Source organism: Rattus norvegicus, chromosome 7 (genome assembly GCF_021556685.1).
Source record: "Rattus norvegicus strain SHRSP/BbbUtx chromosome 7, alternate assembly SHRSP_T2T, whole genome shotgun sequence".
Lineage (NCBI taxonomy): Eukaryota > Metazoa > Chordata > Mammalia > Rodentia > Muridae > Rattus > Rattus norvegicus.
This window is the reverse complement of record NC_141540.1, coordinates 133,331,622-133,358,754: the sequence shown is the minus strand read 5'-3', so window position 1 is coordinate 133,358,754 and position 27,133 is coordinate 133,331,622. Positions and strand designations below refer to the sequence as shown.

At 41.5% G+C, this 27,133-nt stretch overlaps 1 protein-coding gene across 4 annotated transcripts in view; it reads right to left on the bottom strand.

Moving 5' to 3' along the window:
* The window catches only part of Pdzrn4 (PDZ domain containing RING finger 4), a 348,064-nt gene that overhangs the window by 203,443 nt on the left and 117,488 nt on the right, over positions 1–27,133 (bottom strand). Inside the window, exons 4-6 of one of the 4 annotated variants that reach the window (XM_087557540.1) lie at positions 22,499–22,570; positions 22,157–22,341; positions 20,940–21,049 (exon numbers count right to left, since the gene is read on the bottom strand). The exons of 1 other annotated variant lie outside the window; for it this stretch is intronic. In XM_087557540.1, coding sequence (XP_087413666.1) covers positions 20,940–21,008 — 69 coding nt within the window. In that variant the 5' untranslated portion in view covers positions 21,009–21,049; positions 22,157–22,341; positions 22,499–22,570. Of the gene's footprint in view, positions 1–20,939; positions 21,050–22,156; positions 22,342–22,498; positions 22,571–23,765; positions 23,887–27,133 lie in introns of those variants that run through there. 2 more of the 4 variants (XM_087557541.1, XM_087557539.1) reach the window with 2 other exon arrangements.

The window sequence follows — 27,133 nt, the reverse complement described above, 5'->3', positions numbered from 1 at the left end:
TCCTGGTGTTACTAATTCTTTTTTTTTCTCTGCATAAAATCGAGTACAACCCAGGATAGACTGGAGATTAAATGGGGAGAATCATGATTCAAACCCAGATCTGGTGGTTTGGGTGGCATCTGCCCCCTTTGCCTTGTATTGTACAGCCTGTTAGGTTCTTACCAAAAGATTGCACAAAAACAAGACATTGACAACAGGGGAAATGAGAGTTGTTGGTCTAACTGAGCTTCATTCAACCAAGGGAGCATGTGCAGAAAAGCCTCCATTTTGGGAACTTGGGAGAGGTAGATGTACTGGCTGGTTCTGTGTGTCCACTTGACACAAGCTGGAGTCATGACAGAGAAAGGAGCCTCCCTTGAGGAAACGCCTCCATGAGAGCCAGCTGTTTAAGGCATTTTCTCAATTAGTGATCAAGGGGGCAGGGCCCAGCCCATTGCGGGTGGTGCCGTCCCTGGGCTGATGGTCTTGGGTTCTATAAGAGAGCAAGCTGAGCAAGCCAGGGGAAGCAAGCCAGTAAGTAACGGCCCTCCATGGCCTCTGCATCAGCTCCTGCTTCCTGACCTGCCTGAGTTCCAGTCCTGACTTCCTTTGGTGATGAACAGCAATGTGGAAGTGTAAGCTGAATAAACCCTTTCCTCCCCGACTTCTTGGTCATGATGTTCTTGCCTTCTGGGAGCCAGGCTATGGGGATGGCTTGACTTGTCTCCACATCCCTCTGTATCTGTTCAGTAAACCACCTATTTATTGCCTTGCCTGGAGCATCAACAAGCCCCTATCCCGTCCACTGTGCGATTCACCTGACAGAGGCATGAGGACCTAGCAACTCAACGTCCTGCCCTCTAGACTCATTTCTGATATAGAGATACTTTCTTCATAAAAATATGAAAGGGGACAGATGGATGGAAAGAGGAGTCTGTGATTGAAAGCATTTGCTGCTCTGGTACAGGACCTGGGCTGGGTTCCGAGGACCCACGTTTGTGGTTCGCGGCCATCTGTAACTACAGTTCCAAATGAATCAAGTACATCTCTGGCTTTGGGGGCACTCAAGGCACGTGGGCACTCATACTTGTGGCTAATACACTCACACATAGACAATAAAAATGGATCTCCAAAAACTATGAAGGAGGAGGCAAGGAAGAGGTTTCCTGGTGTGTAAGGGCTCTTGCAACTCTTCCTGAGGACCTGGATTTAGCTTCTCGGCACCCACATAGTGGCTTACAAGCAGGCATATACTCAGTTCCAGGGGATCTGAAACCTTCCTCTGACCCCCGTGGTGCCAGGTGTGCATGCAGTGCATATATTTATAAATAGGCAAAGTAAACCTACAGATAAGATACGATAAATCTATTTTTTTTAAAATATGGAATGATTTATTTCTCTCCGGCAAATACTTAGAAATGCCCATCGCATCTGAGGTCTCTTTTTATGGTTCCTGACCTTTTCCTCCATAATTTTCCTACTAAACAACTTTGCTCGAGTTTCTTTCTTTCTTCCTTTTTTTTTTGTGGTAGAAAGAGGCAAATTTCTACAGCATCTACATGGCAGAAAAGGTAAAACCAAAACAAAACAAGACAAAACAACACAGTTCAAATTTCCAACCACACCCTAAGTTTTCATTTGGTCCCCAAAAGAGTAGGAGGAAACAGGAGGGAGAGGGCGAGAAGCCATGGCAGGTGACGTTAAGATTCCGATCTGTGTGTTTACAGTTGTATTTTGCAGAGTGTGTCTACTTGGATTCCTGGTCTCAAGGACTTTCAGCTGGGTCGGTCTACAGCATTTGCTTCATTCTTTCTAAGCCCTACCCCCAAGGATATCTCAACTCATGTACAACTTGAAGAAGTTATGGGGGAGTCATTGCCCCAATTCCCTGGACTTTTGGGGGGCTGAAAGAGGTTATTCTAAAGTTGTTTTTATGAGGAATTTAAAGTTGGTTGTAATTTAACAGGAGGAATAAGTTGATTGAGTTGTATAGTCATGATTTCATTTGGTAACTATGCTAAAATCATAGCTTTGCTTTGGTATAGAATTTATTTGTCAAAAATGTTTAAAGTACAAGATTTAGAGCCAGTCCTTTCTATTGATGTTGTTACAAACTTCTGAGTTGATCACACCTGTAAGTTAAGGGCCAAATAGCAAATTCATGGCTCTGACTTTGTGAGAGTGCTTTCACGATATTATTAAGATACAAAGACAACAGTCCAGATTGTCTTATATAGATAGATGGTTTTCAAAAACGTCAGAAATCCACAAGTTTTGAGATTTAAAGTTATTTATCTTTAGTTGAAACATATCTGCTCCTAACGGTCCCCTTTGGCGGATTTAACAAAGAACTTGAACATCTCTACCCCTAGGTGAGACAATACTTTGTGGCTAGGCAGCCACTGGACAAACTGCCTGTTTCATCTGCAGACTAATACTGTCCAGAAAAGGACACATTATGCGGAATAGTTGACTGATAAATTCTGCCAAGACAGGGTGATCAGCCCTTCAAAATCTACATTTCAAGAGTCTGTCAGTTGATTTTGGGCCAGAAGGCTGAAGCACTCACAACAGGGGACTGTGCTAGTGGAGGTTTGTCTCTACGACCTCTCAGTTCTGGAAGCCGTGTTAGACTTCCTATGTGTATATATTTGGTCATTCCCAGATTTCTGATGTGGTTGAAGACTGGTAGTCTGGTAGACAACCCAAGCTGTTTAGCATTGAGAAGGATAACAAATTTGAAAGGGTGGTTTTTCAGATGGCATATGATCTCAAACCAGGATATAAATCAGGTGTAAAATTAGTCTTTTAGGATAGAGGACAAGGTGCTTTAGTTAATGGACAAAATTGATATACTGGGTGTCAAGTGTATTGTATGTTTTATAAAGTATAAAATGATAATAATTGTACTCAATTTATATATAAGTGAAAAGGCCTTTTAACTGGCAAAAATGGGGAAATGTTGTGGTTTGCCCTGGAGTTATCTGTATTTTGATGCTAATTCCACTGCCCCAAGGACAGCTGCCTAGTCACATATTCAGGACTCAGTTGACTTCGCCAGAACCTTCTCCCCATTGAATTTGTAAAATACAGGTGAGGAGCAGGTATAGGATAGAAGGAGGCCTGTCATTGGAGGAGAAGGAAGGATGGGTGGGAGAGAAGTTTGAAGGAGGAGGAGGAAACTGAAACAAAAAGAAGAAGAGACAGGAGGGAGTGAGAGAAGCCATTGCAGGTGATGTTAAGATTCTGCTCTGTATACTTACAGGTTGTTATTAATGTTCTTAAGGGATGGATGGTACCGGGCTTTGTATGTTTAGGTGGGCAATTATATCTTACCATTTGGGTCAAAAGAAAAGAATAAAGGGCACAGATGATGTGACTTTCACTGCCATCACATATGTTGAGACCTTGGTGAAATTCTGGCCAACTAGTCATAGTTAATTATTCACTAAAATGGAATTAGTCTACATTGCAGTTTTGAAAGTGCATTCTATTCCTTTCTAGCCTTCTTTCTGGGATAAGTTTAAGGAAGAGAGGTGTACAGAGAGGTTGAGAATGTTTCATTTTCTTTTTGCAAAAAGACAATGGAAAAAGCAGACGAGCTGTCCTTTGTGTCAGTATAAATGCATGCTAACAGAAAAACACTGAGCAACTTGTATGCTTTTCAGTGCTAGCCTTTTCTCAACGTGTTTTCATGATATATACCTATAACACACACACACACATTCAACTCAAAGAATAGCTGTAGAAAAACCTTATCTTTATGAAAAAAAGATACATTAATAACTAAGTACCTCTGTCTTCTGACTCAACCTCCCATTAAGCTACTGAGCAGTGTAGGAGGAAAGTGAACCTCTGAAGAGGCAAGAGACTGCTGATGTTATTATATATGGAGTTTTGCCAAGCAACATAGTCTCTGAGAGTCCTGGTAACTTGTGCTGTGCAAGGGTTAAAGCTACTAAGCAAGGAGAAACTTAAAAAACCCAAGATTGTAGCCAGAAAAGGTAGTAGCCTTTAATGAGCATTTACTTACAAATGAATAAAAGCATGGATAAAAGTTCCTTACCTTCAAAAGTTCTCAATGAAATCCTAGCTCCTAAATTTCTAATTATTTTATGAGTTTCTCTGCCTTCTCTACAGCCAGTAGGCATGCGCAGACTGAGAAGCTAGCCACCAACTACTATGTCTCCTACAACTTTGCAACTTACCAAAACCTGGAATTAGGAGGAGACAAGACTCCAGGCATACCTGTGAGATGCTATTTAGCTTCTGCCGCATCGACAGGGAATCATTTTGACTAAGTTAATTGATGAGGCTAGATCCATCTTCGCTGTGGCTGGAGAGTTCCCTCAACAGGATCCTGGACTTTATAAGAAGCGAGCAGACTATAAGCGCTCACCACTTTCTGCTCCTCGTTTGCAGGTGTGGTGTGGGCTGCCCCATCAGCCTCCCGCGCCTTCATGTCATGGTACCCTGTATCATAGAACGTCGATCAACCGTAGGGTAACAGCCTGTACTTCTGCTGAGTTGTGTGTCCGTGAGAGGACTCAGCACACCACAGACCTCAGATGGTGTGCCCACCAAAAGGGAAGTTTATCTATTCCTGCTGCTAGACGAGAGAGCCCCATCAGTAATTTAGAGCCAGAGGCATTGCAGTGAATTGAACCAATTGAGGAATCCAGACAATGGGTCCGTACAATCTTAGCACAAAGGCAGTGACCCCACTGACTAGAAACCTTAATATCAAGCCTCACTGAATGTGGACACAAGATCTTGGGATACCTAGGATTGGGGGAAGTATTTCACTGCTCAAACAAATCTTCAACAGCTGCACGGAACTTTCACTTCCTCAAGCTCTCCCATAGTTGTATATAGCAATGGCAAAGGGTCTGAGAGGTAGACCACTCCCGAAGCAGCTAAGAAGGTACAGTAACTAACTAATCCTAAAGAAATGGAAAGACCATATCTGATTCTGACAGCCAGAAGGAAGGCACTGAGAATATACTTGAAAAATAAATGGATGAAAATTCTTCCAAATTTGGAAGTGGCTATCATGAATGATGAGACCCAAATGGTCCATACATGTTGAAATTAAAAGGTCTATAATTAAGAGGAGATATAATTAAATTTCTAACAATGGGAGACAAGAAGAGTTAAGTATAAAAAGAGGAAGAGAAAAGCAGTTTATTTTATAAAGGAAACTCATGATCATTAGAGAATTTCTTAGTACAGATTTAACAGGATGGTAGAAAGGGATACATAGAAAACACTGGAAGGGGGGAAAGTCCTATGCTAATGAAGAGTACTACAGCACAAAGCTGTCCTTCAGAATGGACACGGCGTGGTACATTCTCAGGACTTGGAAGGAGAAGATAGAATGGTCAGGAGTACACAGCCATCCTTAGCTATAGATAAGTGTCAGTCTGGGTTACAAAGACATTTCTTGAAACACAAACAAATAATACCAATCACAATAATGAAGTAAATAAAGGTTTTCCAAAAGGAAAGAAAGAAAACAGACACTAGAGAAGTTCCTTCCTTCTTTGTAAGACACATGAGATAGAACTACTCAAGAACTCAAAGGAATGATAAATACCAATGGAAAAATGTATGAGTGTGCAAAGGTCATCAATAAAAAAATGAAAGTTAGATCACTTTAAATCAGTAGTTCTCAACTTTCTTAATGCTGTGACCTTTTAATCCAGTTCCTCATGATGGGGTCATTCCAACCATAAAATATTTTCTATGCAGGTATTTGATGTGCAATCACCAGAGGGGTTGCAGCAACCCACAGGCTGAGAACCAATGCTTTAAATGGTCATATAAAAGCTAATATGCATATAAAAGCATGATAAATAAAATAATGTGGAGACAAGACTGTCATTCATTTATTGTATAACTACAATGTGAGGACTGTAATTTTCTTAGTTTTTTTTTTTCTTTTTGGTTTTCTTTTTTCCGTTGCTGTTACAATGTATCCTAACTCCTAGCAAACAATTTTCTTAGTTGTTTTTTTCCTGTAGCTGTTACTATGTATCCTAGCAAAAGTAACTAAGGGAGAAATGATTTATTTTAGCTCACAGCTCAAGGTACAGTCCATCATAGGACGGGAGTCCACCCAGTATGTGTGAGAAGCCACTGATCACATCACATCTGCAATCAGAAAATGAACAGGAATGAATGCAGGGTGATGTTCAGTACCTTTTCTGTAGTCCAGGATCCCTATCCAAGGAATGGTCCTACCCACAGCTAAAAATGGGTCCATTTGCACCAATTTTTATAATTAAGACATTTCCCAGAGGCTCATCTCCCAGGCTGCTCTAGATTCTGTCAAGCTGAAAATCAGTACCATCACCATGATCAAAGTTGTTGGTATCAGTTTAAAATTGGGAGATATACGTACATACCATATGTACCACATGGTCACCACAAAGAAAATATATTAAATACTCTAAAGATTACAAGACAGAAATCAAAGTACATACCCACAACTGTGCACGTAACTACCATGGGGAAAAAAAGAGATAACTGCAAATAGTTAAGAGGTGATTTCAACGAAGCCTCCCTGAGAAACGTTACTTTAAAGGTAAACATAGCAAATCCTGTGATAAAACAGTACAAACTAAAAATAGATTTTAAAAAGCATCCAGTGATTTGATTGCAGAGACATTTTTGACTTGGTCTTTAAGGACACATAGATCAAAAATGAAGGGTGCTCAGGGATAAAGAGGGAGCAGAGATTTAGGGAATGCCCAACCAACGACTGGCCCAACTTGAAACACATCCCATGTAAGAGAGCCAATTGCTGACACTATTAATGATCCTCTGCTATGCTTGCAGACAGGAGCCTAGCATAACTGTCTCCTGAGAGGCTTCGTCCAGCAGCTGATGGAAACAGATTCGGAGACCCACAGCCAAACACCAGGCTGTGCTTGGGAGTCTTGTGGAAGAGTAGGGGATAGAAATGAATGAGTCAGAGGGGTTAAGGACACCACAACAAGACCTACAGAGTCAACTAGCCTGTGCCCATGGAGGCTCACAGAGACCGAACCACCAATCAAAGAACATTCAGGGGTTGGAATGTTCTAGGCCTCCTACACATTTTTAGTAGATGTATAACTGGGTCAAAATTTGGAGTGGAGCTGTCTCTGATGCTATTACCTGCCCTTGGACCCCCTTGCTTTACCTGTACTACCTAGCTGGCCCTCAGAGGGAGAGGACGTGCTTAGGGCTACTGTGACTGGATGTCCCAGGGTGGAGTAGTATCCAAGGGGGCTTCCCCTTCTTTGAGGAGAACGAAAGAAGGTAATGGAGGGAGGGATTTTAAGGGTGGAACTGGGAGGAGAGAAGGGCTGTGTGTGTGGGGGGGGGTTGAAGAGAGGGTGGAGGGAGAAAAATAAAAAAAAATTGATAAAAAGAAATCTTACAAGTGAAATGAGTGTGAGATTACTGTAGTAAGGCAAAATTCATTTCGAGTCACAATTAAGAAAGTTCGTATCATGGTAAGGTGCTAATTTATCAAGAAGAGGTAATAATTATAAAGTGCACGTATCAAATATTGGGGTGCTGAGATAGTAACAGACAGACAGAGCAGTAATGGAACATGAGGAAATCTTCTACATTAGGACCACCTAGCTTGGGCAGGTAGATCAGAACAGACCGGAAACAAAATGGAAGATGACATATGGAGAACTTCCTTCAATAGCACCAATACATCTCTCTCCTCACGTGCATGAGGAACGTTCCCAGACTGGGTCCGTTGGGGCCGCAGAACAAATTCTAAGGAATTCACGGAGACTTGAATAATACCAAGTAACTTACGACTCCTATGGAAAGACAGAGGAAGTCAGTAAAATATGAGAGAAAGGGTATCGTTCTCAAGGAGTACTAGCAAAATACCCCCAAACAACAAATCATGAGAAGGAAAACAAAATCTGAAAGGGGAAAAAAAAGTCAGAAGCTCACAGAAAATAGAATTAAAACAAGAAACAAAGAAACAAAACAAAGAACAAAACGTATGGTATTTAGCAAAAGAAGTCTCCCCCCCAAAAAAAACCCCACAAATTTTTATAAATATACGTATTTTAAAAAACAAACCAGCCTTAGAAACTATGGAAATAACAAATATACCAAGTCCAAGTTATCAGCAAGAAGAAACATTATTCAATTTATTAAATAAAATAAATGATTATAAAGAATATAAATGTTAGTGAGACTAAGGGATTTTCTTCAAAAATATAAGCAAAACGGTCATACTCTTGATCTGCATAGTTAAGGAGAGATATCCAAATATATATAAGAGAAACAGTAGACATGACCTAATGCTGTAGAAATAACACAAGAGAATAAGAACTGTAGATACTCAAACATAAGCGACTCTTATACTCTAGAAAGAGAAATGGCTGAATTCCAGAAGTACATAAATTGAGATTGAATCATGGGAAAAATCTGAGCAGATAAAAAATGAATAAGGTTATAAATCAATAATTTAAAAACCAGTCAAGAGGGTCCTGTTGACTATTCTACCAAACATTTAAATAAAAAGGTATGTCAGCACACGGTGAACACATGTCTCTAATCCCAGCACAGGAGCATCGCAGATTCAAAAACACCCTCTTCTAGTGAGGTCCAGACTTGTCAGTCAGTCAGTCTTCTATAAGGAGTCACAGCCTATAGAGGAAGATCTTGTCTGAAACACAGGCACAGGCACAGGCACAGGCACGGGCATGGGTACAGGTACATACACACACACACACACACACACACACACACACACACACACACACACCGACATGGACACACAGAGACATGCATGAGTACACACACTCATGTGCACAAGTATACATACATGGACATAAATAGGAACACATATGGACACGCACATACATACTTATTAATATTAATCTTTAAAGGAAGAAATACCTCCAAACTCCTTTTACGAAACAGGTATAAGACAGATAAAAAGAACTACAGATTGTTAGCCTTGGTGGTGACAGTAACACTCACTCTAAACAAAGCACTTGTGAGTGGAATTCAATGGCACATTGAACGGTCTTTATCTCTCTGTGATAACCAGACTCTTCACATGGTCCATTCCCTTTCAGCCTTCACTGTCCTCACTCCCACCTCAGATAAGTTCCATGTGTTCTAATAATCCTTCTGTAAAGGTTACCACACCTTCTCATCGGCTCTGTTGCTAGTTCTACCATTGCTCCCTTTGGCCATCTTAGTCTTGTGACTCCCTCTCCATCGCCCATATTTACTTTGCCTGATGACTTCCTTTTCTGGACTTCTATTTTCACTGTCAGTAAACTGTGCTGGTGTCTGCTTACAGTATAAGTACATTTACTAGTGGGTAAATAAACACAGAATAATCAGGATTCCTGGCCCGAGTCACACTTTAATTTCTGCTAACTTAATTTCTGTACCCAGCTCGAGTCAGGTTAAAGCCCTCCCATTTCTTTCAGTCCCACACAGGTACTGAATCTTCCTTTTAAAAGAAATCCATAACAGCAACGTTCTTAAGACTTCTGGTTTAGAGAAAATAATGTGGCGTAGGTATCTTCAGACCCCATTTGGGCAATCCTGAGCGTTGGTGAGGCACCAGGTGAGTTCGTCTTTTGTCTTATGTAAGCAGAGGCTTCCTACACAGAAGAGAACCCACTTCACAGCACTGAGTGTTCTGATATTTGACCCCACAGATAAATAAGCATTAAACCCACAGCTGGTCAGCTCATTGGCTTGCACTTTAGGTAAGAGGCTGGCCACATGCTCTCCATCTCCTGGCACACAGAACACCTACCCACCCCGCAGGTCAGAGATCATGCCTCTTCTAACACAAGAACCCCATTTCCCAACCTGTTAACTCACAGAGAATCCACTGGGGACATCAGAGACCACGTCTTTCCTTATACCTGTAGGGATCACCTCAATTATTCTGCGGACAAATCAATACCGATTGCACTCTTAAACTGAACTTTACACTTCACCTCACTGACACCGCAGTAGCCAAGATGGGGTAGGAGAAGGCAGAGTTCTAAATGCACACTCAATACAGATGGTTCAGACACACGCACGGAAAAACACAACCGCCCGCCGATTTGCTTCCAGACATTTAGCTCCTAATGTGAAAACTCAAGGAACATTTCTGCTCCCCAAATTACCAGCCACGTAGTAATGGTCCCAGTGAGGCTGACTTAGGCAAACTTCAGTGAATTCAAAGGAACAATTATGAACAGGTTCGGAGAAGTCAAAGTGGACAACAACAAACTCCAGGGTGATTTTAAAGATGATGTGAATAATTCCTAAGGAATTCCAAGACGACACAAATCACTGCTCAGGACTTGTTCCACTGATGGTGGTGGCTGTGTATGGTGGTGGCTGTGTCTTCACAGTCACGATCTCCATGTCACTTTCAGAAGACAGGGTTTCATAACACTATTCCCCATCACCCAGCTCTGGTCTTTCCACTCCCCTTTCTACCAATGCTTGATGGGTCTTAGAGAGAGTGGTATAGATATCTAATTTAGAAGGGGCCATTCCTCACTTATTTTCCTTACTCTGATAACGTATGAATCTCTGCTTAGCCATCACTGTCTTCTACAGCCAAGACTGAGAGGTGTACCAGTTAGTCTATAGATATGAGATACATTAAGAAGATAGTTTAATTAAGCACATTTCCATTTAGCAAAACATGAGTCACTGGTCCTACCCTTAGGGCTTGTAATCTCCCTAGATACAGGCTTTTGCTAAGGTTTACAGCAATAGGTGTATTCTCTTGTATGGAGTGGGCCTCACGCCCAATCAGAGCAATTGGCTACCCCAAGAACAAGCATACTGTTATTATACCAATGGGCACATCTTGTTTAGCTGGTCAGTATCCTTAGCATGCACAGTCTATAGCTGGGTAAGATCCTCAGTGGCTTTTCTCACCCAGCAGCCAGGATGTTCCTTGCAGTACTGTGAAAAACCACAAAAGAAGCAGCTTCCAGCTTAAATCCAGCTTGGTTTCCCTAGGTGCTACAGCCATAGAGTGTAGTGTGTTCAGGAATAGGGCTTTATTGTCTAATTCTGGAGAGCAACCAAGAATAGCGACAGTAGCTTTTATTGTTCTTGGAGCTCCTTGGAAATCCCGGGAAGCAGCACATAGCAGGATATTCCACACCTAGGATTTTCATTTACAAGCCTATATAGCTTTGTAACAAAGAACAATTGAGTGTGGTGAATGATCTTTTGGATGTGCTCCTGGGTTTGGTTTGTATGTGCTTTGTGGAGAATTCTTGTGTTTATGTACAACAGGGAGATTGGTCTATAGTTTTCTTTTCTTCCTGTTATTCTTTTTCTTTCCATTCCCTTCCTTCCTTTTCTTAATCTCTCTAATCTCTCTCTCTCTCTCTCTCTCTCTCTCTCTCTCTCTCTTCTCACTATCTGGTAGTGAAGTACTACTGGCTTTGTAACAGGTTATGATATTGAGGCAGTGCTAAAATATTTCTCTTGACTGAAAAAGCCCAATGACAGATAGAGTCACTGCAGACTTCTACTGGATCCTTAAAGAAACAAAAACCATCACATAACTAAATTAATTTCAATTGGTTACTACAGAAAATAGAGAAAATTGATTATAGAATATGTTTAGACTAATCAGAGAAATAAATTATTCAACATAAATTATAATTAACAGAGGGGCAACCTGAACAACAAACAAACATATTTCAGATAGATTAATGAAAATGAACGGGTGCCACGAAAAATGTTTTTAAAAGGAAATGAGAAACGGGTAAAGTGAGCGGACATCTTAGGGTACACCTGTAATCTCAACAGTGTGGCGGCCGGGGCAGAAGGATGGAGCCATGAAGCGATGAAGCCTATGTGGACTATGTAATGCACATCGGGCTAGCCTGGGCTACACAGTGAGAACTTGTCTCAAAACAAAGCAAAATAGAAAACAGATTAAAGGTGAGTCAACAGAAGCAATATAGAGTGACTAAGAGCTGGAAACATTGAAAGAAAAGACATGGTTACAGATAGGACCCAATAAAAGTCTCCAGGATTTTTCCAGAGGTGGAGAATAGGGAGAATGAGGAAGGATAGTTCACAGTTTGGAATTTACCAGATTCAACCAAATATGAGGATGCTCAATAAAGGGACACGTAGCATCCTGCTTAGATTACCAATTAATTCATTAAAAAGACAGATTCTAGTGCAGCATCCTGCTTATATCACAGACAAAGAAAGAAAGAAAAACCACAGATTTTAACTCAGCAGAAAGACAGGGCAGATGCTCAGGAAGAATTAGTCATCGGGCTGATAAAGAATGGACAAAAAGATAAATGATAACAAGTTCAGAGCAATAGAAAAGAAACATGAAGTCTCATTATCACAAGTTACTGTAAAAGTGTGAGGAAGAGTCAAGTTTTGAGAAACTGACATCTAGGGAATTCGTAGTCTATGTTGGTTTCCGCTGAAAGAAGGATGGCTAATCATTCATCGTGAAGAAAGCTAATTCCAGAAAGAAAGACACTTGGCATAGAAGGCGAAGTCAGCAGGATCAGCACCCATAAACACAAAGGCGGCCTCCCTGCTTCAGTACCAGGAGCTGAGCTGTGACCTTTCCCTCAGCCTCTCTCAGCATCAAATCTGTCCATGCTGGATTCCGTGCCCAGTTGATTGCTGGGAACCTACGCCTCTGCTACTTAAGAGCCAAGCACTGAGTATGGACTCACGCCGGACCCGTATTCTTCTCTCGTTCCCTTCTGTTTTGGGGGGAGGCTGTACAGTTGTTGATTGGTTGACTGGTTGGTATAGATGCATGCTTGTATGTTTTCATTTTTTAAAAAATGTTTCTGGCATCAATTACTGTGAAACAGGGTAAAGAGATACATGTGACAGGGAAGCAGAAGGGAAGGTAGGGGCGTGTCTGGCAGGCCAGTGGGGGCGTGCCTAGCAGGCTGGTGGGGGCGTGACTGGCAGGCCAGTGGGGGCGTGTCTAGCAGGTCGGTGGGGGCATAACTAGGAGGTAAATGGGATAAGGGAGGAAAGAGAAACGACAAAAATGCTCCAATGAAACCTAATAGTTTGTATGCTCATAAAAAAGAATAGTTATGAAACGAAACATTAATTACATATGATACAGCATTTCAGTAACCATTGGCTGTTAGAACACTAATCACTGTCAATTTAAGATCATTTTAAACAAGGGAGGACTGTAAAAACAAAGAGAAGTTAAGAAAACGATCCATGAGAACTAAGGCATTCTAAGGTCCTATGCGAGAAAGACAGATCAAGAATGCATACTAATATTTTTAAAAATGGTCGCCATAAATGGGAATGTTGGGCTTCACATTGTAGGAGCTCATCTGGGTAGAATAATTTGACCAATTCGATGGAGAAGAATTTAGAAGGTAGAGGAAAAGAAAATAGTTTATGGTGAATAGAAAATAAAGGTAGATAACAAAGTCCAGATAACAATTTCCTTTAAGTAAAATGGCGTCCTCTGGGCATGGTGTAGGTGCAGTCATGAACTCAATGCAGCTGGGACTGCTGCAAGAGAGTAGGAGAGTTGGAAGGTGTTCCATAAACCCCCACTCCTAACTAGACGCTGAAGACAATTAACTTCTGAGGGCAGGAGAATCAGTTTTCTCTAATGGCGTGGCTTCTGGTAGGTCAACCATGCCAAAGTCTTAAAAAGGCAATTTGTTACAATAATTTTAAATGGGAAGGAAATAGATTGAAATTAGGAGTTAATTCACAATAAGAGAAGTTTTACTTAAAAATAAAATGAACAGGGCAAAAGGTAACGGGAAGGACGTGGGCTGGCACACGCACCTCTCACACACAGATCCTCACAAGGTATAAAGGGAATGGAAAGAACTGGAAAATCTATAATTATCCCATAAGATTTCATTACACCATTCCAGAAAATGGAAGAGGTGGGAAGGCCGTGTGATTATTGCAGATAGAATTAGATCCTTAACTAACAATTTACCATATGTGTATCTGGGGAGCATCTGCATGTGTGTGAAAATACGTAATATATATATATGCATATATATACACATATACATATATACACATATACACACATACATATACATATACATACATATATGTATATATATTTATATACATGTACCTACATATAAGGAAAGATAAGAATTCAGCACTCTAAAGTTACAGAAGTACTCTGTTAAATCTTACGAAAGAATACAAGTGTGCTACATGAGTTTCATTTAAAGGAATGATCATTTAACAGAAAAGAGCTAGTGCAGCGTGGACTGTATCCTCTGACAACGATGCAGTGGATTTGGATAGGCGAGAACACAATTCTTAAGTCTAGAAACAGAATACAGGTACCTTAGAAGTCTCATGATGAAAGAAAAATTAATAAGATTGTAAACCTCTGCCTGGTTGAGCAAGGACACCACTATTGAAACTTGTGGACAGCTGCTGAGGTAACACATGCAAACAAATGTATAGTCCTACAGGCCATTGCCAGAGCAGGAACAAAGGAAAGGGGGAAGTAATAGCTATTAAGTTATGGATCGAGCGAAACAGTAATAAAGTAAACCCCATAAAAGTTGGCATGTGTGTTTGTATGTAAGTTGTCAAAATGGGAGAGGAAAAGATTTAAAGCATTAAATAAAATTATATATGGAAGGACTAGCTCAACTAATTTGGCCAGATTGAACCAGAATAAAATGGGGGGAGGGGGGAAATACAGATAAGGAGAACTATCTGAACTGCTACTACTGACCAGTGACAGACTACGTGTCCTGCAAATGCCAGCGGAATCTAGGCAATGGAGACCACTGGGCATAATCCTGATACCACGAAAGCGTTTACAATATAGACTGGTCTAACAGGAAATACGAATTAAGGGGACGAATCGCTAAACAATGGAATCTGCAGGCAGAGAGGCAACCATCCGACAGTCCGACACAGTTTTACGGTGGCATTTTATTTTATTTTTTTTTATTTTTTTTTTTCGGAGCTGGGGACTGAACCCAGGGCCTTGCGCTCGCTAGGCAAGCGCTCTACCGCTGAGCTAAATCCCCAGCCCCTACGGTGGCATTTTAAAAACCAGCGCGACTCATCCGTACGTCTGACGTATTGGTGTGGACTCTGGTATTCATGTAACATGATGCTAAACCCAGTCTTAGGAATGAACAGAAAGCTGTCAGTTACGAATAAAGGACTTCTTGTAGGGCTTCAAAAAATTTTAAGCTTTGGCATCTTAATGGTGTATGATTAATAGAAAATTAATAATCTAAAAAAATAGTACAATCATTTCAAGTTCATGTAAAAGTCCAGTTTATCTTTAAAATGCTTTCAAAATAGGATAAACCTTAACTTTCTACTCTGTCACACCATAACAGAAATCATTCACAGAACTAAAATGCTAAACAGTAAATTTGTATTCTTTTTTTAAAAAAATAATAAAAAAAGCACATTTGTCATTATCTTTTTTTTCCTTGCCAATGTCACCAGACCCAGAGAGATGCTATTATAATAAGCATCTTTTTGTCCCTGTTACAGAATATCGGAGAAAATTGACTTACAGAGAGAAAACTGGATTTGGGCTCATGGTTTCTGAGGCCAGGGTTGGTGTTGCTAGTTCTGTTTGTGCTGAAATAGGGCATCATGGAGGGGAGCATGTGCCCCAATCTGCTGCATAAAGCTTGGCAACCAGGAAGCAGGGAGAGAGAAAGGGCCTTGGACGAGATATTCTCCTTAAAGGCCCACATTCCTCTACGTACATCTCTCCAACTCTGAACGCATCAGTGGACTGACCCGTGGTCAGTGGCCTCTCAGGAATGTCACGTCTGAACTTGGCTGCATTGAGAATAAAATTGCTGTTGTGTAAGTCTTCTAAGGGCTATTTCGTATTGAAGCCACAACCTACATAATTAGGATAGAAAATTGGAAAAAGAGCAACCCTCTTTATTGGTTCACAATATTACCCTGTGAGTGGGAAATCTGGGAGAATCTGGCAATTATTAAAATGACTTCAGCAAATTCTGCTCATAAAATTTATCTAATAAAATATACTAACCCATGTTTATATTCTGCTTCCTGTGTGTACAGGCTCTTTGCACACCCCGCCCCCAACCTTGGGCATGATACTGGTTTCGATTTTGTGAACATGGATTCCTCATCAAAAATTCTGAGAAAGTATTACTTCCCATTATTGTTTAATAATACAACGAGGTTCTTTTGATAGCATGTAGAAACTTTTTTTTACCTCCCTCACAAAGCTTTTTAATAAGTATAATAAATGTAGTCATTAGATCACATAATTTCCTTTATGACAAATTAAAATTGGAGTTTTGAACCATAAAAATTATTTTTACGGAAAAATGTTTCATAACAAAAAAATGCTTCATTAGTAAGTACATTTAGCAAGAAAAACAGAAACTTACAAGGGTTTGGTAATTTTCCTTACAAACTGAGAATTGCAATTCACCTTAGGGACTGGTTCAATCTTGTATGTACTTCTCTCCGTTATTTAAATGTAAAACAGTAGGCCGCCACTGTCCCAGGTGGCACCAGCAAGAAACAGAAGCCCCAGCTTCATTTTCTTGTCCAAAGTAGTTCCTTGCCCCACCAATATAGCTAGTCACTAAGGAAGACAGTTTATACAAGAATACTTAGAAGAGAGAGAGAGAGAGAGAGAGAGAGAGAGAGAGAGAGAGAGAGAGATTGAGATTAAAGATAATATATGTAGATACATGTAGATATGTGTATTCTAAAAAAAAAGAATGAAGCATCATTTCAAACTGATATTCTTAATGGAATATTCTGGATGGATTGAGTGTTATCTGCAAACGAGATGCTAAACCCCCAAAGGGTGACTTATGGCAGGACCAGCAAGGGGGAAAGGCTACCCAGAAGCTCCGTGCTCCATCTTTAGGCGGTCGTGCAGTAATAGTTAAAAACTGGCAACAGCTGGTAACTTCAGACCTAAGCCTTATATATATGCACAGGAAGGAGTGTGCATGTGTATGCGCATGTGTATAAGATTAATTGATATCTCACGATATACTCATCCTCACACAGATCCGGGAAGCAAAGCCTTTGGTCTCTCTGATGTGATATGAGTCTGAAACCCAACAGTTGGCAGAGTAAACTCTAGAAGAGCAGAGGCTGGTGTAACCGGGAGAAGCTTCCCTGTACTGCTCAGGGAGCTGCATCAGAGACATTCAACAACAAACTGTGCAGGTCCTGCATTCAACAGTGACACCTTGTGGCCCCGATAGTAAAGGCAAGCAAAGGGTGCCGGTTAAGATCCTGATCTTAAAGGTGAGACTCAACTCTTTGCCTGTGCTTTCTTTTTTTCCCATGAGAGGAGACCAAGAGAGGAAAACCAAATGCCCTGATTATTATAGTGGAAAGTAATTCAAGCGATTTTTGGCTTAAATGAGAATATTTGTCTCGCTCACTGGCGTGAAGACTAGGACCTCTGCTGTTTCTTGGGCAAGGCTATAGAATTCATTTGCTTGTTTTTCTTTCTTTTCGACGATTAACTTACAAATACTACGGTTTTCTTTAACACATTCCATAGGTCCCTTAAATATTATTTATGAGAGAAATAACGTATACTGGAGACAGCAGGGTACTTTAGTTTCCCACAGCTCACATCCAAAAAGGAATATATACAAATCTCTCTTGAGCAATGCCTCAGCGGTCCTTTAAGCTCTTCTTTCTCTCTTGGGAAGGGGTTGAAGAAAGATAAGTAGAAAGCGAAGCACCATTGAAGAGTTTCCTGGAATTTTACCAGCAAACTCAAGGTGCAGATCTTAAGCAATGGGGGATCTGATTGTCTTTCTTATTTTGAGACTTCCAGAGGTACAGGATCTTGGGATTATGGCAGAGAAAGTATGTGCCCAAGTGACTCTGGTTTCTACACATCCGCCTCCCATGGCCTCGATGAGCTGAGCTTGGAGGGCATCTAGGCTGGAGAGAAGTGGGCTCAAATCTCTCCCTGAGCGCCACTCACGCTCCGTGACCACTGATTGGACTCTTCTGCAACGTGCCCTTCAGATATTTCAGAGTTTTGTTAGATCCATCTCCAAAGGAACATTTAAGTATTCCTCAGACCTCTAACCCTACAAAAAGGTGCACACTGTTACAATGTCCGCAGTGCGAAAACTGAGAGAGAGAGAGAGAGAGAGAGAGAGAGAGAGAGAGAGAGAGAGAGAGAGAAGAGTCGAGGACGACGTGGTAGTAAATTCTGAGAGGCTGCGCTTCTTTTACAGGTTTGGAATTTACCCTTGTCGAGCCTTTCTTCTCTGCAGTAAGCCAATGGTCCCTAAACCATCGCTAAATTCTTCCTAAAGAGGCGTGCTACTTCCAAAAGGAAACATTATCGCATATTCCATTAAACACGGTAAAACTTCAAATTTCACACAAAAATAGGCTATGCAACGGCACGGCTAATGTGCCACGCGCTCGTTGTCCGGGACATGATATATTTACAGGCAAATTAGCAGGAGCTCTCGGCTGGATCAGTTCTCACCCTCATATTTAGATGCAGTCATATATTACTGCTGATAATGTGGTGACAGTGAAGAGATTGGAATTCTTCACTGTCCTTTATCAAGACAAATTGTTCTGTCAATAGCAAATGGCTGGCAAAATATTAACACCCTGCACACTGTATGACTTTCCATTCCCTGCAAAAAAAAATTGTATTTAATGCTTTTGCACGAAATCTATGGCCGTGACTCTCCTTATTGTTTAACTACCTTTTTAAAAGGAGGATTTATTCCTGCAAATTAGGACCCCGGGTAACAAGATGGTATCATGCATCATAAACTTTAAGTCAATACAAGGCAGGACACTTGCAGTTTGAATGGCAAAGTACCTTCGCTCTCATCCGTTGGTCATCCAATAGCATTAGCAATCTGTGGTGGGAGCAGCTGCTCAGGGCAGAACTTTATCTTGGCCCCCTTCCATCTACACCGCTACGGCATCCCATAGTAGCAATTTGCTCATTGGCCTATTACTTTCAATAGGTATCCCAGTAATTGGCTATTTCACACTTGTAAGGCTTGAACTGGCAGAGAGCAAAGGCCGGGCAGCCAGCCTGTCGTGGCCGGGCGAGCTGGTCGTTCATCAATTATAATCAGCTTTCACTAGAGTGACTGAATCTTCCAAAACCTTGTTTGCTCTCATAGGGTTTTGCTACCAGTATAATTTGACCCCAAACTGAGCGGAGTCCTTATCTGAAAAATGTGAGTGCTGTTCCCTAGGGACAGGCGTGTTTGCTTATTCAGACCCCTGCCTGGAGAGAGGGATTTGAGCTTAAATGGGGAGCGGGGAGAAATGCTAATGAGCTTTAAAATTCTGGGTTCCTTCTGATTTCACTGGCGGTCCTTGACAAGGCCCAGGCACTTCTCTTTGCCAGATTTGAGGATTGGAAAGGTGACAAAGCAATTTATTTCCCATTGATACAGGAGGGATTCCTGAAACCCAGAACTGACTTTCTCTAAGTTGAATTTGAACCATGGGGGGGGGGGGGGCTTTTACAATCATGTAGACTATCCTGGAAACGCCTACTTAGGTAGAGTGTAAAAATTTCAAAACGCCCCGAAGTGAGGAAAATGTTGATGTGGATAATTCATGATATGACCTATCTGTGAAATTCAGGTTTTTTTTTTTTTTTTGGTTGTTTTTTTTTTTTTTTTTTTTTTTTTTTTCGGAGCTGGGGACCGAACCCAGGGCCTTGCGCTTCCTAGGCAAGTGCTCTACCACTGAGCTAAATCCCCAACCCCCTTGGTTGTTTTTTTGGTTGTTTGTTTTGTTTGTTTTTTGTTTGTTTTTTTTAAACATTGGCTTTAATGATAAGCAAGCCAGAGTTGCTCAGTGAGGCAGTGGCTACTCTTTCCTTGGCCATGTGAGCCTGACTCTGTCACTTCTCAGGTTGCCAAGCTCCTCAGAGAGGATAGAAACACTGTCACAAATCTAAGTCTTACAGGAAAGTCTATGTAAAACTTAGCTGGGTGAGGTAGGACATGTTTGCACCCAGGGGGCCTCAGGGGGAAAAGGATGCACTGGAGGCCAGACTGGACTACAGAGTGAGTTCCAGACCAGTCTGGCCTGCATGGTAAACTGTTGTCTCAAAAAACCAAACACAGAAGCAGAAACAAACATATAAAAGAAACCTCCATCGAATTTCCTTTCTCTTCCTCTTCTTTTGTCTTCTCTTGTCATTCCCTCCTTCCTTCCTCCCTCTGTCTCTCCCTCTTTCCCTTCTTCCTATCCTGCTTTCTTTCTCCCTCCCTCCTTTCCTTCCTTCCTTCCCACTTCCTTCATGTTGTAAATTATAAGACTATGAAATTCAGATTATATTAACAGGCCCAGCAGTTTCAAGGTCTATACATTTTGGTTTTGTTTTGTTTTGTTTTGCTAATTTATGTAATTCACCCTTGGAACTGAGAAAAACCTCACTGTGTATAGTCAAAAACATATCTTTTCATTTCCAGTATTACTCTTTCAAAAGTATACACCAGTGCCAGTTTAGAAGGCATCTGCATTTCCTAATGGAAATCTTGTCCTCACTGTTGTTCACTGTGTAAACTGACATCTATGATTTCCTGTGTCATGCTCATGTGCTATCTCTTCCCACAGGTCCATTTGGTCTGTGGTGAGCCGCTGACAAGGTAATCCATCACCCAGAACCTACCTTGAGTGCAAATGAGCGGATAAGGCAAACTAACTTACTCAGTAGAGATTTTCATAAAATTCCAGCTTAAACAAGGGAAGAGGGTTGGTGTTCTGAAAAGACACCAGGAAAGCTCTCAACTCCTCGACCTCCAGGGAGTTACATGCTCCCACTAGTTGAATAAATGGAAGGAGACTGAGCCATAGCTAATTGTAATATATCGCAGGGATGGTCTGTCAAGTCCAGGCCCTGCCCCCTGCCTTCCCTGCCAATAGAAAGTGGATAGGGATAATGTTACCAAGACTGAAGCAAAACCAGTCAGCAAAAATTTCAGAGAGCGTATTGGATAATCCTCATTAGACAGCATGAGACAGTATTGCAGGTTCTCTAAAGTGCACCAGAATAATCCTAGAAAGAAAAAAACAACTTGTCAAATCTCAGACAGGCAATGTATGGGGTGTTCCATACCAACGAGGGTTGCCTGAGTGAAACTGTAAGGCCCCCAACATAGCAATCAAACCTCCATGTATTCCCTTGATGGTGACAGGAGGTAGAGCGTAGAGACATGTAAAGTCATATTCACAGTAATGACTACTGTAAGAGACCAGGAGGAGAACCCAGTGTGGTCCCTGTGGGATCTGCTTGCTGACTTACTGACCTGAAGCTGTCACCAGAACGAGGAGTGATGCTTCTCTGTCCTCTTCCGGCCCCTGCTTAGAGACGGCATGCTTTTCTACAGAGCTTTTACCCTGGTGTACACAGCTCTGTTCCACAGACCTTGGCTGGGGACTCAGACCTCCTAACTACAGGCAGTGTGGCTTTAACGTCAAGATTCCACACTGGGATTTTGCAGTTGTTCACTGAAGGAATCGATGGCGTATTTTATACCAAGCATATTTTTCAAACATGCTCTTAAATAATAAACAAAAACCCCCGCATACTTGAGATCATGTTTAGCATCTCAGCCAGCTACTCGACTCTAGCCATGAGAGGTTGTAATGGTGATAATTTAAGAAACCAACGGCTTCAGTGCTGGAAATTAAACTTTCTGTAGATCGGGTGGTTAATACGCCTCTTCTAGCACTACTATTAGCTGTATTATTTGTCAATAAAATAACAAATAAAAACCTGGGCTCAAGGTACAGAAGCCGCTGTCTTTGGATTCTGGCATAGCATGTACTGTCGCCCTATGGTACGGACTTCGCTAATAATCCCTTCTTGTCTCTAGCAGGTACCATAAGGCTCAGATCCCATATGCTTTCCTCTGGAAAGAAAAGGGATAATAAAAGAAGAGAGTATACACATTACAGACAAGGAGAGACTGGGCAAATCACCCTTTTGTGGGCCTTGAAACATCTGAACTGAAGTTTGACCCCCCCCCGTGATTAATAAAAACCAATTAATGGAGAAACAATGTGGGTAGGAGGCAGCCACTCAGGCTCTCCCTGCAGTCTGTACACCACCCCTCACTGGAATCCTCTGATTCCTGGCTGCTGATTCTTATGTTATGCTTACATGGAAGCCCAGATCCAGGCAGCTCCTTGGGATGTGAAGACATTCCTCGGTGTGGAAAAGACACACTTGGTCCTTCCTGTTGATAAAATAGGCTAAACGTATAGCCACCACAAAAGGACAGACAGACTCTTACTCCTTGGACTGTCTTGAGCTGGGTATGGTGCAGGTGGTGATGGCCTGGAATCCTAGCAGATGAGAGGTGGATTAAGGAAGATCAGAAGTTTAAGATCATTCTGAGCTACCTGGTGAGCGGGAGGCCAGCCTGACCACAGGAGACTCTGTATCAAAAACAAACAAAACAAAACAAAGAAACAGACTCCCTCCCTTAAAGGAAAAAGATACAGCCTGTCTTTTCTGCTTTTAAGAGTAGCAATTAGGATCTCCACCGGAGCTTGCCTCATCTCCCGTGTTGTTCTGCGATTTAGAACATTGTTTAAAATTACCATTTTTAATTAGAAACCAGCTTTAGGCTTGGAAATCCTGGTTTTTCCTCTTCCGATATTGATCCCGTAATTGAGAAGAATAGAAACAAGTGTCGAGTGGCAGAAAATAATGGTTAGTTGATCCTCCTTTTGCACGGGGTGGGAATCTTGGTTCTGTTTGCATGTGGCAGCACTAACAATTAATTTAGGGCGATGGCGTGACATGAAAATCAAAGTTCTTCTGATTGAATTTCAAGGACTCTTCTGTTTAACTAGTTCCAAGAGTCCTTTTTTGATCATAATAAAATTATTTACCATATGGTTCCGACGCTTGTGATCCCTTCTCAATGAGAAGATTATGCATGAGATAAAAATGCCTACTGTAGCCGCAGCCAAGCACACAGCTGGCTCTGATAATGCCAACAAATGGCTTCATCTATCTCAATGTCACGTAGGAGCTGGGGCGATACGAGGCGGCCCTGAGTACAATTAAAATCTACATCATCTGTGAGAAAGGTGATGGAGGTTCTGACATCAGAGCTGTGCCAGATTCATCCTCTTTCCACAGGAACAGAAGACACGAGTTGCCCCTTCACCCTGTCACACTAATGATGCACAGAACACATTCCTTCCCGGGCACATTAAAGGCACTAAATCAAGGGGCCTCTTGTTTAAAAGCTTCACCTTTATCTGACATTCCTAGCAAGATGTACAGTCCCCACATGTCAGCTGTGGGTCCCCTTCTTTTCCTGATGAGATCATGCCGTTCATGTCCACCAGTAAAATACAAATAGAAAAGTTTATGATCCATACGGCCCTCGGATTGTGGCAATATGCAGAAATTTCCTTGCTTTAGTTCCACAATTTTCGACCGCGCTAATAAAATCAGGTTCGAACACCCATTTGTTCCAGAAAGCCAGATTTTATCACTAAACCATCTATAACTCATTACAAGCAAGCTCAGCTCCACCTTAAAGACGAGCTCTTATTCTGAACGTTTGAAGCAAAATGGAAAAAAGGTGGGAGTTTATGCGGAAATGTTGCTGTCTTTTTGACATGCGACACTAGACGCTACATTTCAAATAAATCCTAGTAGAGCTCTCGATGGCTTTACGTTGAAATTAAATAGAATAAGGTATAGATTTCAGAATGAGGCTAATGAAAAGTTAGTTTTATAACGAACTCACCATTCATATATTTTTGCCTGTGCTCCGAGATTGTTTGTAAAAGGCGGAGTTTTAAGTTGAAAACTGTGACCCAGATCTGTAGATTAGCATGCAAGCCTTTCATGCAACTGGAGATGGCACACTGCACGGGGCAAAGCAAGGTGAGCTCTGCATTAAAGATTCTTCCAGAGCCCTTAACGTCCTGTTCACGAATGCGCTTTTACACGTATCAAAATGCTACACACCCATGCACATTCGCACGCATCCTCACATCTATGTAGTAAGGACTTTGTATTTCTCTGTGAGGTAATCTGTCTTTGTCTTGCAGTTTTAATTTCGTGAAACCCCTACAGTCAGGTACAAGACTCTGTGCAATGTAAGGCCCCCAGTGGGTATTGCCTGTTTCAGATCTTGGCTTTGGGGTGCTTTTCCTATGTGATTGATAGCCTCTGTGCCTCGTACAAAGGTAAATTTTGAGGAAGAACCTTTAAATTTTCTCCTAACATGACCATTAGGCTATATTAAGTTTATGAAAAATACACAACAGGTAGTTGGGGTTTTTTTTTTTTTTTGCTTTGTTTTGTTTTTTATTGTTATCTTTGTCATTCTAAGCTAGTGGTCTTCCACTTGGCTGGATCTTAGGAATCCTAGTAGTGTTTCTAAAAGTGAAGAGATATGTTCTTTACTTGCAGCGTTGCAAAGATAGACTGCTGTTGTGTGCCCTATGCTTTCCAAAATGGTTACTACTAAGTATGTGGGATGTGAAAACATAACCTAACAATATTCTTTTTTTTTCCTAAGTTTCAGGTAAGTTTTTCTTTTTAAGACTTTGGATACTTTATTTATTTACATTTCAAATGTTACCCCCTTTCCCTGTTTCCCCTCTGGAACCCCCCTATCCCATCCCTCCTCCCCCTGCTTCTATGAGTGTGCTCCCCGACCCACCCACTCCCTTCTGCCTCCTTGCCCTGGCATTCCCCTGTACTGGGGTATTGAGCCTTCATAGAACCAAGGGCCACTCCTCCCATTGATGCCCAACAAGGCCATCCTCTGCTACATATTGTTGTTCTTCATATAGGGTTGCAAACCCTTTCAGGTCCTTCAGTCCTTTCTCGAACTCCTCCACTGGGGATCCCATTCTCAGTTCAATGATTGGCTGTGAGCATTCTCCTCTGTATTTGTCAGGCTCTGGCAGAGCCTCTCAGGAGACAGCTATATCAGGCTCTGTCAGCAAGCACTTCTTGGCATCTGCAATAGTGTCTGGGTTTGGTGACTGTACGTGGGATGGATGCCCAGGTGTGGCAGTCTCTGGATTTCCTTCAGTCTCTGCTCCACATTCTTTGTCCGTATTTCCTCCTGTGAGTATTTTGTCCCCCCTTCTAAGAAGGACGGAAGCATCCACATTTGGTCTTCCTTCCTCTTGAGCTTCAAGTGGTCTGTAAATTTTATCTTGGCTATTTCGAGCTTTTGAGCTAATATTCACTTATCAGTGAGTTCTTTTGTGATTGGGTTATCTCACTCAGTATAATATTTTCTAGTTCCATCCATTTGCCTGTGAATTTCATGAAGTCATTGTTTTAATAGTGAAGTAGTATTCCATTGTGTAAATGTACCACATTTTCTGTATCCATTCTTCTGTTGAAGGACATCTGGATTCTTTCCAACATCTGGCTATTATAAATAAGGCTGCTATGAACATAGTGGAGAACACAGTCCTTGTTATATGTTAAAGCATATTTTGGGTATATGCCCAGGAGTGGTATAGGTGGGTCCTCAGGTAGTACTATGTCCAATTTCCTGAGGAACCTCTAGACTGATTTCCAAAGAGGTTGTACCAGTCTGCAATCCCACCAACAATGGAGGAGTGTTCCTCTTTCTCCACATCCTCGCCAGCATCTGCTGTCACCTGAGTTTTTGATCTTAGCCATTCTGACTGGTGTGAGGTGGGATGTCAGGGTTGTTTTGATTTGCATTTCCCTGATGACTAAGGATATTGAACATTTCTCTAGGTTCTTCATGGCCATTTGATATTTCTCAGTTGAGAATTCTTTGTTCTCTGTACCCCATTTTTGAAAATAGGGTTATTTGATTCTCTGGAGCCTAACAGTATTCTTAAGGTTCGACCTAACAGCCATGAAATAGAGAGCTCTACAGGATAACTTTCTAGTTTTAATTACAGGACTGAAAACACATGTGAAGGGAGCTCAGGGACAGTTTTCTATAGAGTAATGCAAAGCTCAGACAAACTCCAGGGCCTGAGATAGGTTATCAGTGAAACATAACAAACATCACGTGGGCTGCTAAGCACGAGACTCCCACTTTAATTTCTAACCGTTACAGTAACTTTTGTCCCCCTGGTGGACTTGTCATCTCAGAGGTTTACTATCTTACTCTGCTAATCTAGGCCTAGTCCTACAAGCTTCTAGCTTCTGAAATCTAGTGTAGTCCTAAGATGTTTTCATCTCTGAGACTTACTGCTGAATGAGCTCTTTATAAACTATGGCTGGCTGGATCAACTCAGTTGCTCTGGCTCAAATTCTTCTCCAGCCTCTGACTGATTCAATCTGGCTTCTCTCTTAGCCTCTGACTAAATTGCTCTGCTTGGCCTCAGACTAACTCTAACAGTCTTTTCTAATCTTTTGGTTCCTTCTCATTCTTTGGCTTGTTCTTTGTTTACCTGTGTCTATCTTGTTCTTTCTCTGCAACCTGTGTCTCTATCACTGTTCTGGTAAAACTGCCTGCTTCCTTTCCCATGTCTTCTCTCTTCTCCCCCACCCCCCACAACCCCCTCCTGGGCACATCCCTCTTAAGTAGCTTCTCTTCCCATCTCTTCTTGTGAGAGTTGGGCATAGTCTATTCTGTCAAATCTTTCTCTGGTTCATCACTTTGTCTGCCACTCAATTAGACATCACTTTCCAAACCTCAGTATTTCCTTTTACAAACTAACTTTACCTTCATTGTTTGGGATTGAAAGTGTGTATTAAGGGTTTGTTTGTATTCCAGCCAGAGGAACTAAAGGTGTGTGCTAAGGAGTGAGACACACCACAACTATAAATTTTTTTTCAGTAAATAACAAAATCTCAGTGTCATCAAATTTCCTGAAATACCTAATACCACAAAATAAAAGCAAGCAAGGGAACCACAAAATCAAAGAATCCCCACAAACAATATGGGTAAACATGATGTATATCATAGGTAATGTTTCAAATTTTGAAAAGCAAGCCAGGTGTGGTGGTACACATCTTTAATCCTAGCACTTGGGAAGCAGAGAGAGACACAGGCAGATTTCTGAGTTTGAGGCCAGCCTGGTCAGAGTCATAGGGCAGCAGGACTACAGAGAGAAACCCTGTCTTCAACGAATAAACAAACAACAAAACAAGCAAATAAAA